We start from the raw sequence: 11365 nt of genomic DNA on the forward strand, positions 1-11365 counted from the left end.
TTAGCAGTCTTGACTCGACACAGAGACGCGGGTGGAAGAAGGGGTAATAAGAGATAAGATAAGGCGATGGGTTGATGCGGCGCAATTCCCGTATGCGAGATAGCGGCGCCAAGGGTGCGGATGTGCGGAATGCGGATGGGGATTGAAAAGAGGAGGGATGTTCACCACGAAATCAATCGTGGAGAGTGGGATCAACAACAATGCACAAAATAGCGTCTACTCACATCAGCCTCCTGGTAGAGGAATGGCACGACTTCAGGAGCCGGTACTGGGGTTCTTGGTCTTGACGAGGAAGGCGAAGCTTCTCTATCCCGTGCATGGTCTGTCGCGTTAGAGTAGTTGCGATCTCTCGTAGGGCGGCTGTGGCTGTAGGAACGCGAGCGGTCCCTGCCAGAACTCGAATGCAAGCTGCTCTCGGAACCGTCTCGTCCAGGAAACTCCTCCCCAAAGAAACCCTGTAGTTTTTGTAATCCACCTCTTCGGATGCTCGTCTTGGAGCCCTGACTGCTCAGGGTCGTTATGCTAGCCAGAGAAGGCCTTCGTTCGTCTCCGAAATAGGCTACATCTGGCGAATCTTGACTGCCAGAGGATTGAGGCGCGAGGCGATTTGTGGGGGCACGGAAGCCAGGCGAGAGCTGTGAGGCGACGGAGAGGTTATCGCTCGAGTCGTTGTAAAATGTAGTATTGAGCTGGCTCTGAGGCGTGGATGCGGTGGCACCGCCGTTGGATGGCGACATCCAGGGAGCTATCTGTGAATTTGACGAGGGAGTGGCGGTGGGAGGGTTATGTTGGATGGAGGGCAGACGGCCGCCAGAAGTCTCTAGGACGGCCAGGTCTCTTCGGTAGTTGGCGAGGTCGCTCAGACGGTGATCGCGATAGGACGAGGCATTGGACTTTGTTGTCCCTGGTGACAAAGCTCCGCGCGGCGCAGAGGCAAAAGTGGAAGACGTAGACGGGTCGGCTGGGCTCAAATCACTGATGAAAGACCTAGACGGGGGGGGCGGAAAGCAATGACCAGTCAGTTATGGGTGCATTCGTCAATCAAAGAAGGCAACACGGAGGAAAAATGGAGGAGTAAGTTGTTAGTCTGGTGGGAGAATGAGTTTGTCTTGGGTGCTTGGCTTGAGAAGCTGTAACTGGGCTGGACTGGAGGGATCGAAAACAGCAGATAGCTCCACCATTGAAGCGACGACGACAAAGCTTGCCTGGGGCCGGGGCGGAGGAGGAGGAGGAGGAGTAGGCGAGGGTACGGGGAGGGGTGAGGTAAGGCAGGCTGCAGGACAGGGCAGAGGCAGGGAACGTACGAGGTACGATGAAAGTGCGGATGAGGCTTGTTGGTTCAGGGTCGCCGGGCTGCTGGCTGTTGCTGGAACTTGGCTTGGAGGGGAACGTTGGGAACAGTGCCAGCCAAGGTACAACAAAATGGGTAGGTATCCGTAGTGTGCGAGAGGAGGGGTGGAGGGGGAAGGGGGACAATACAAGACAAATGTTGCAATGCAATGCGCACACCAAGGCAATACGGGCAAAGTAGCAGACTGGAAGCAGCCCAGTAGCAGCATCTAGCAGGGCAGAAAAAAAACAAAAGCAAGACAAGCACAAGCAAAAGCACGACCACAAGCTGGCGACACCTCAGCTAGGTAAGGTAGGTACGGATAGGTAGTACGAATAGTTGAGAACTTCAGAGAGTCCTTGGAACTAGGTATTCCGTTCCATGGACACTATTCGTACACCAGCTGTGTCTCGACTGGGGCTGGGCTGGGACTGGGTTTCGGGACGCCGCCGCGGCACGCAGGGGGAAAAAAAGCTGCGGGACGACAACCTGAACCAACGAGTGGCACCGTCCCTGGGCAGCAGAGACAGAGACAGAGACTGAGAGAGAGTGAGAGAGAGAGAGACAAAGAGGAGACCAGGGAAGAGAGTGAGCGCCAGGACCACCTCACGACTCAAACAACCCACTTGCAGCTTGCGGCTTGCCCACGCAGTAACTGGGTGGTGCGAGGTGAAGGTACTGAGTGAGTGTGTGGAATCAAGGTATGAACCCCGGCGTCGGAGTTGAGAGCTGAGTAGTCTCACTCTTACTCTCACTCTCACTCTCACTCTCACTTCTCACTCCCGCTCCCACTCTGCTTTCCTCTGTGAGTCTCTTTTGGGGGGATGGTATGTCCATAGGATAAAAGAAGTGGGATGGGAATTGTGTTTTGTGTGTGTGCGTGGGTGCTTGATAATTGATTGATCGACTAGGGGTTATGGGGAACGGACCGGGACAGGCACACAGGGCCAAACATGAGGAAGAACATGACACTCACTTGTCTGCGAGGGATCCATTGCTATTGCCAATGCCTATGCTGGTGCCAGTACCGGTGCCAGTGCCATTGCCCTCCGTCTTGAGGCGCATGGACGACTTGCGCGATGCTGGGACGGGGTTGCTGGAGGGTCTCACAGTGGCCGATGATCGGGTGCTGTCGGTACTGGTGCTCGTGAGAGAGCTGAAGCGGGAGCCGGCCTCATTCCTCGTCATTGTCGCCAGGCCGTCGCGAGAGGGCGCGGAGCCATGTCATTCCCGAGAAACAAGGTTGAGAGAAACAGAGGGGACCGGCACACAGCACGGCACGCTATTGCTGGTGGACGCAGTACCCCGTCTCCGTAGGCGGTACGGATTAAGATACGTACGTTAACGCGTGATGGACGGAAGCGTGAGTTATGGGCACTGGGCGGTATCCGTAAGTTGGGCCTAGCGGGCACGCGGGTAATCGACGACGAGGGTGGAGTGGGCAGTAATCGTAATCGATATTTGCGGGTGGGTTTTTACGAATGCCCGTGGTGTATTCCGTAGATGAGGTGTGGAACAGGACAGCGGCGGCGAATGCGTTTGCGACTATGCGCACTTTCGGATTTTGATGGAGAAAGGAAGCAATGGAAACAATCCGGCGAGACGCGAGAAGCGTAGAGGGCTGGCGTCGTGGTTGACGATCCTGTTCTAGTGTATGTACGGATGGGATATTCGTGAGATGGCAAGGTAGAAGTGCAGGCACGAAAACAGCTCGAGGGCGACAAAGTCCAAAGTCCAAGAGAGGGGTCGAGGCCGTTCTGAGAAGGAGGTGGGCCGACAGAGACAGAGGCTCAGAGTAGGTGTGTTGAGATGGATACGATTAGATCATGTTTGTGGCTGGCGGCCAGGTGGAATGAAAAAAGAATTGGAACAGCGGCAGGACAGGAGGTATGTATTGTCGTCAAAAGATGGCTGTTTTGGCAGTCCGGTCGCATCTGCTGATGTCAGTTGTGGTGCAAAGAGGCGAAGAAGAATGAAGCTGCGTGACAGCGAGAATAGCGAGGTAATGTAAGGTGGTAAGGTAGGGCCGAAAGGTGAGATAACTTGCTGCTGCTGCTGCTGCTACTACTACTACTTCCTACTACTGCTGAGGTGTGTGTTCAGGCAACAAAAGTATGAGGTACTCGGGGTAGTCTTGTACAACGGACAAATGAGCTCCTTGGGTGAGGTAAGGTAAGGCGAGGTGAGTGCGAGGTGAGAAGGTACTGGTCAGGTAGCTCGACCCAAAGTCGGTACCTAAAGGTAAGTTGCGTGGTGTGCAGAGTGCTGGTGTACCGACCGGGAGTATGTGGTGGCGTGCAGCGTATGGTGCGGACGGCAGAGTATCCGTACCTATCCCCCGCGCTCTGTGTTGGCGGTGGCGCGGTGCTGGGTTCTAATGGTGTTGGAGGAAGATGTCTTCGATGCGAGGCTTCAATGTCCCTCCTACCTGACGGATACATCCCCCCATCGTTTACCAAGTCATGTTGCAGTCATTCGTTTCTGCATTTTCGCAACTATAAATCGAATGTATACACAAGGTAGTGCTTACTACGCCGAGATACCTTGCACAATAAACAGTCGTGCCTGCCTCCATTTGCAAGATCGATAAAGCATGCTTGCTTCCCATGTATTTTACGTCCCAAGGCACCTGCCTCACGAAGTGGAAGCAGATACCAAGTCAGGGAAGGTGGCTACTTACTTAACCTTTGGGTAAGGCGAGGGAGGCACCGAGTGACCAATGGTCAGTTCCCATCCCAATTCAATCCCAATGCCTTCCGTCCGTACAACCTCAATGTGACAATACCTTACCAGGTACTATGGATACATCCATCAGAAATCCCGTCGTTCAATCTTTGAATGCAACTTGTGTCCCTACCTATCCCGTATTTCCAGTATGGAGGCCATGTTTGAAAGAAGCACCACCATTCCATGTTTCAATTCCAGGAAACCCTGTCACCATCAGCTCAGACACGAAACCTCAATTTAGTGTACCAATCTGATCTGTACGCAATATTTCCTACAAGGTAATGTGGGAGGTACCTCGACACCTACCTTACACAAAAGAGTACCTTACTTCACTAGTATACTAGGTGGATGTGGGCTTTTCCGGGGATTAGACCCGCTCCAGGACTCGCTTCCGTCGCTCTGCCGGAGCGTAGCGCGCTGAGGTGCGGTTGAGTGGGCGAGCGAGAGTGGATAAGTAAGGTAGTTAGTCGGGCTATATCCCAAGTAAGTACCTACGAATAGACTTGAAAGTCTCAGAGATGGACCACCAGGAGTGCCGCTCAGACCGGGCAACATATCCGCCATCAGGAGCCATCAGGAGCCTCGCACTTCCGCATGTCTTTCCCTCAGGTACGTTGGACTCTGAGAGGCGTCTCTTTGCGCCTACACATCCTTGCATTCAGGTTCATCGATGCTATACCGAGTACTCCATACCCTGCGCCTAAAGCTCCCTCTTTCTCTATGCCTGTGCCTCTGTGGGCCGCCGAGATGCCTTGTCGCGTTTCGCTTCGTCTTGCGCAGGGCACATGTGTATTCGCTGTATCTTTGCCCGAGTGAACATTGACATACAGCGACAGGCTGGATGCTTCAAAGATATCCAACAAGTCCACATCGACATGATTCGATCACACGTTCAGATAAGTATAGGGCAGGTACCAATCATGTGTTGCCGACGGGATGCATCAAGGCATAGTTGTGCTTTCTTCTTCTTCTCAGTCCCAAAAATTCTGCCAGGCAGAGCTTTGGTTGCCCTTGTTTCGAGGGAATCAAAGTGTTTGGTTCCCCGATACTTAGCGCGGTGGGTGTGAACGACAATATCTTCATTTTAGCGTCTGAGGTTCCGTGAAATGGCCCTTTTGACTGGAGGTGCGGTGTTGGTGAGGTGCTGAGGTACTTGGAAGGTGGGGTAGCAGGCAGGAACATGCTCACGGACCACCTGCACAAGATGTCGGGTAGATGGTAGCGGGCAGGGCAGGGATGGTACCTGATCTGGCTGGGGTGGGGCGATGGGTACTTTCATGATTGGTTTGTCCAACTGCGAGTGGCTGACATGTTTTGGGGAAGATGGAGGTAGGTACGGAGCACCGTATCTCCTCCTTCTGGGCTAGTCTGTTTGTACCTTTGTACCTTACCTCCTCTGAGGTGGTATGTAAGGTACACCTCAGGGCAGGTGTGAAGCGATGCTATCTCGGGACTTGCCATCTCCTGCTAATCACCTGCGACATCTCAAGTATCGTCCTATCGTCCGTTCGCATTCCACCCAACATCTCATTGTGCGCATCAAGAGATGAGAGACGAGGAACGAGAAACGATAGCACATCTCAACATCAACCGTCCACTCGTCCCCGTCCACCTCGCAAGGAACGGACTCGCGACTCGCAACGCCAGAGCTGAACAGAGGTCAGTGTCATCGTCCAAGGGACTGGCTGGCAGGGGAACAGACTACAGATTCTCAAAGAGTAATACGACTCTGACACTGGCTGCCCAATGTCATTTCCGATATTCTTTTTCCTCAGACCAGACCAGAGACCAAAGACCAGTCACTGCACTACACTACGGTCCCTACGGGTAGACCAGACCAGACCAGACCTTAGACCAGACCTCCTTCTCTCATCTCAACCCGGACTCTTGGGCTCATGAACCTCTGAGCACACGTATACGAAGTAATACGGGGTACGAAGCACAGAGAACGAAACAGAGGCTTTCTTTCACCTTAGTCAGTTAATGTCTCCTCTCTGCTTGTTCAACCCCGCGACCTCAGTCTCACTTCATCTTGGCACAGCGCGGCACGCAACGTCCAGCTTCATAACTCCATCTCAGCGCGGCTGCTAAGCGGCTGCTGTTGCGTTACCGTTCAGTTGCTATTATTGCCTGCTCCTTGTCGCATCATGGTGTTCCATTGCTCGATTGGACAGGTCTCCAGCTCTGGTTGGGCATCTTTCCCTCTTTTCTATTCTACCTGCCTACACAAAGGCATGTGGTATGTCCATTCCTGTAGTAGACTATCCATCACCGTATTATGCATCCATACTCCGACTACGGCATGTGTTCCGGTCCATGTCTTGATACCTCACGGCTGTCCTCCCGCGATTCATTCCCAACTCCGGCCAAGCGCCCGTCGTTGGGATCTGTCCAAGTTGCGAGATAACTGTCACAATCGAAGCCTCACTCACGGACATGGCACATCTGCCAATTAGATGACAGAGTGACGACCCCGTTACTAGCTTTTTCTGTCAATATCAAATCTAAATTCGTCAAAGTTCCAACCATGGCCCCTGGCAACGCTTGCCATTCCACGGACGCAGTTGCGTTACCTTGCGGCTGGTTTAGGTAGCCTACCACCTTACCTGACTGCATCTCACCCACCCATGTAGCCACCACCACCATCCCCCCACCATTCCCGAGTCGTTGAGCTCGCATATGAATAAACATTCACAGTGCATCTCATACTCGCCCACACACGCACACATGCCAGCCATGCAGCAGCCCGCGAGGCAACGCATAGGTCAGACACACCGCAGTTCACCAGCAGGGCAAGCCAGCTCAGACGCTCGTCTCATCCTGTATCCCTACCTCGTACGCCTCCACGGCTTTTAACGCCGCAGTACGAGTGTTCCGCGTCCCCTGATGCTCTAGGGTTCCCCTTCTTCGCTCTCTTCTATTGCCTCCTCATCTGGCCCCTCTTTACTGCCTTAACCTGCTTCCCCGTCCCAGCAAGCAACCTCACACATGTTGTCGAGCGAGCAGCCTCCCTGCTTGGCCACATGTCTTCTACCACTCTACTTGTTCTGCGCAGCAACTCTGCTCATCTATCAAGGCGACGCTTCCCAGTAGCTCCCAAGCGTCGTTCACGACACTAACCGTCCAGGCGTGCAAGGCCCAAACTCTATTCTCCCATCACCACCTCCAAGCGTCAATATGGCCTGATACTGACATCTTATTTGGCAGTTCGATCTCTGCAGCAAGTTGTGGCTACAGCTATCTCAAACCATGACTGCTCAGTCACCCTACCCAAAGCAAATTCATCGCCCTCGCTCCTCGCCTCTTTGGCTCTTACCTTGTCGCCTGTTGCCAAAGAAGGTCCCTTTCAACCAGTTCTACAAAGAAACCCCAGTCTCTCACTCTCCGACGCCACATGTCTTGCCTAAGAACAAGAAGGGCTGTCGCCAGACAGCGATCAATGCGCCCACTGGATGGCCCTTGTTTCGTTGCTTCCGGGCCTCTCAGGACCTTTTCGCCTCTCCCTTGCCTGGCCATCCTTGCACGTCTTACCGTTCCTGCGTTACCATGCACACCAAAAACAGCCCGTACCTACTGCGTAAAGGGAGAGGCCGCGTCTGCAACCTCATTCTTGTCCTCAGTACACCTCTGACACGGGTCGTTACTCCGGAGTTCGTCGCCATCAAAGCCGCCCCAATCTCATGATTCTAGCTGTCTGGGTCATGGGAGATATGTGAAGCAAACAATCATCACAATGAAACAACAGTATCAACGTCAACGTCAACATCATCACCAGGAGCGTTGGAGGCATCACCATGGCTATATGGATTTCCTGTCCACAATATATATGACTATGATAATCAAGCGATTATTTTACACTGGTCGACCATTATTTACCATGTCCGGCTGAGCTGTTGGTCAAGGCACGTCAACCCACAGTTTAGTGAAGAGTAGGTACACAGTTCCAGGAGCAACTCGTTGCGAATGGCAAAAAAGGCCGATGTGCCTTTCGTAGGTTTTACCTTTTCGTCCCCGGAATACCTTATGCCCCAAGGCCTACCCTCCCTGTTGGACGATTCGCGAGCCGCAACGACGACAGGAAGATCGACAACCTTCTTGGGCCTAGATCTGAACTCATCAGTTGGCATGACATGCTTGAAGGCCTGGTCTAATCCTACGAGCTACTGTTCCCAACACGCCATACGAAGTTTCATCGACAAGTCGAAGCACCGGCCAGAGGATGCATTTGTTACACCCTCCATGGTTCCTGGAGATCTCTGTGGGCTCCCGAGTCAAGACATTGGCCCAAGGGTTGCAGCTGTCCTTTGTTTTCTGAAGTATCTCTCGTTCCCGTCTGGACAATGTTGCCTTCGGAGCAGCTTTCCGGTCATCCCATCCCATCGTTTGGCAACCATCACTCCTGAGCACAAGCTCGTAAACTGAAGCGGAGGCGGAATGTTTGTTTGGCCCGCATCAGCCCAGCTCGCCACATCTTAATTGACTCGAGAGCATTGTCCACAGCTTCTAGAAGGTAGTTCCTCTGAACAAGTCGTTATCACGAGGGTCCCGTTGAAACGGCCTCTAGCGAGTGAAGGAGCGAGGCCAACGCTCCATCACATGGGGCCTGGACGCGGCCGCGCATGGGTCGAGCTGGTAACAAGATGTGTTTGTTCTTTTGTGTACCGAACCTCTCGTCCTTTCCCAGATATGGTATGCCCAGTAATTAAATCCACGCCACCCAAAAGGACGCAACAGAAACACAAATTTCCAGAAAAACACGCCATTCTCTAATCTTGTCTTGCCGGGTCCAGTTTGACCTCTCCCACAATGGCATCGACCTCGGCCATGATTTCGGGCGTCAGCTTCTCCAGAACCTTCAATGCACCCACATTCTCGACGATTTGCTCCGGCCGTGAGGCCCCGGTGATCACGGAGGTAACGTTGGGGTTCTTGAGGCACCATGCCAGGGCCAGCTGTGACTGCGTCGCGCCGAGCTTCTCCGCAATAGCCTAACCACACACACACACACATGTCCCGGTCAGCCATCACTCTTTCGTGCCGAGTCGCGAGCGTCGCCGGCGGCAGCGGACACGCGAGGGAGAGGGACAAAACAGCATCGACAACAATGACAAAACTCACCTTGAGCTTGACGACATTCTGAATCAGTGCCTTCCACTCATCGTTACCGTACCACTCCTTGTTGGCCCAGTTAACGAACTTATCGCCCTTGCCCTCCGCAAACCGGCTCCCGGCCGGCGGCGCGTCGGGGTTGTCGTTGTACTTGCCGCTCAGCAGGCCCATCTTGATGGGGCTGAAGACGGTGAGGCCGAGGCCGAAGCGCTGGTACAGCCTCTGGAACTCGTACTCGACTTTCCGGCGCTCGAGGATGTTGTACTGGGGCTGCTCGACGACGGGCGCGATCATCTTCAGGTCCTTTGCGATGCCGCAGGCCTCGGCGATCTCGTCGGCGCTCCACTCCGAGGTGCCCCAGTACATGGCGTAGCCCTTGTCGACGACGTGGTTGAAGGCGCGAACCGTCTCCTCCATGGGCGTCAGGCGGTCCGGTCGGTGGGCGTAGACGATGTCGACGTACTCGAGGTCGAGGCGCTTGAGGGAGGCGCGGAGCCCTTCGATGATGTGTTTGCGCGAGAGGCCGTGGTTGTTGACGAGGACTTCGCCGTTGGCGCCGCCCCAGTTGAGCTATAATTGTGCACAACATGTTAGATTTTTTTTTGATTTTTTTTTTTGGTTCGGTTGTCGTTGCTACTGCGGAGTGCCATGGCTCTAAGACTCACCTTTGTTGTGACGACAATGTCGTTACGGTTCCAGTTGAACTTCTTGATGGCCTGGCCCATGATGATCTCCGAGTTCCCGCCCGCATAGCTGTATGAAGCGATCTGTGATTAGCTCCTTCACCTCCTCTTCACCCGGCTGGAGCCGCATGGTATTACACGGGAGAAGTTTTTGAGAGAACTCACCTCTCAGCCGTATCGAAAAAGTTGACGCCAAGGTCGTAGGCCTGCTTCATGCACGCAAACGTCTGTTCTGCAGTGCGGTGTAACCGTTAGTGACGCTGCCAAAACGAGGCCTTCTAAAGATCGTTTGAGAGTCCCGGTTTCGTACCATTCTCAACGTGGCCGCCGAAGCTGTTGTGTTCACCAAAGTCAGCACGAAGTCCTCCAAGGGCAAGTAGAGAGATTACTGCGAGGGCCAATTCGCGTGAAGAAATGGGGGAAAAACGTACGTCAACCAACCGCCCAAACCCAGCACCGAAACGTGAAGTCCCGAGTTACCTAGGCGGCGGTACTGCATGCCCGTCCTTCTAGGCTCTTCCCACGCCATTGTGTTTTGTTCTATTCGATCTGTCGGTTGTGATTAGGGGGTAATCTAAGTATCTCGGCGTCAGGCGTCGTCTCTCGAAGCGTAGGGAAGTGGTAAGTATGCAAAAAAAGATGTAAGATGTTTTGTTTACATTTGCTCTCATCTGCTTTTTTTTTTCTCTGTCTGTAAACTACCTAATGGTTTTTACCCCTCCGTCTTCGCTCTCGCGCAACATGGGAAAGCTCCAAAAGAGCTTGCCCCGCACCCCTCCTCCCTCTGCGGAGATATTATCGGAAAGCGATGTTTCTTTTTACCCCTCCAAAACACCCCACCAGTGCCACCACGTCATGCTAAAAGTAAGGTAGTGGAAATCTCACTGGCATTGACCAATGGCCCACCTCGTGCGGCGCGATGCGGCTGGCTGCAGCTGGGCAAAGGACTAAACTGCATGTTGGTTCCCGAAGGATTACCATCATGCATATTCGGAAGGGGCAACTTATATATAAAAGGATCGCGGGAGGTTTTCAGAGACTGGAGGGTCAAAAGGTGCAGGACCAGACGGCTGTGACCTTACCTAGTTGTCTAGGTAGGTAGGCTGGCTCTTCGTACTTTTTTGAGGCGGAGAGCTGGTCCGGCTGATACTAGATGCGCGTAGGGGATCTCAACGGCTTTCAGCTTATGGCGCTTCGCTGTTAGTCCCTGAGGCATCTGACGTGGACGCTTGACACCGTGGCGTCCAACCGAGATGTTTTGCTTGCATGACTACTAGAAATCATGTTGTACCGCCATCTTGATCGCTAGCGAACGTGGATGTCAGTCTAATCGTGACAAGTCTACTAAGCCCCCTCCGAGCTTCACCGCTCTGTTCTGATTAGTAGTACAAAAACTGTTGTCATCTGCGAAACTAATAGTTTCATTGCTGTCGAGTACACCAGTCAAGTACGGGTGCTAGGCTCTTGCTGGGGTGCCTGCAATTATACCGGCGACAGGTCTGTCGTCCTCAGCGTC

General features: G+C 53.5%; 1 protein-coding gene across 1 annotated transcript; it reads right to left on the reverse strand.

The window, feature by feature from the left end:
- Positions 1 to 8823: 8823 nt before the first annotated feature.
- On the reverse strand, positions 8824 to 10378 carry N0V96_002516 (uncharacterized protein; the record flags this gene model as incomplete). The annotated part of the gene is made up of 6 exons (XM_053187444.2): positions 8824 to 9045; positions 9176 to 9736; positions 9832 to 9919; positions 10015 to 10081; positions 10160 to 10182; positions 10281 to 10378. The coding sequence occupies 6 exons, from the start codon at positions 10376 to 10378 to the stop codon at positions 8824 to 8826; spliced, it is 1059 nt and encodes a 352-aa protein (XP_053054948.2).
- Positions 10379 to 11365: the final 987 nt, after the last annotated feature.

Source organism: Colletotrichum fioriniae, assembly GCF_027942845.1.
Source record: "Colletotrichum fioriniae strain IMI 355084 chromosome Unknown scaffold_2, whole genome shotgun sequence".
Classification (NCBI taxonomy): domain Eukaryota; kingdom Fungi; phylum Ascomycota; class Sordariomycetes; order Glomerellales; family Glomerellaceae; genus Colletotrichum; species Colletotrichum fioriniae.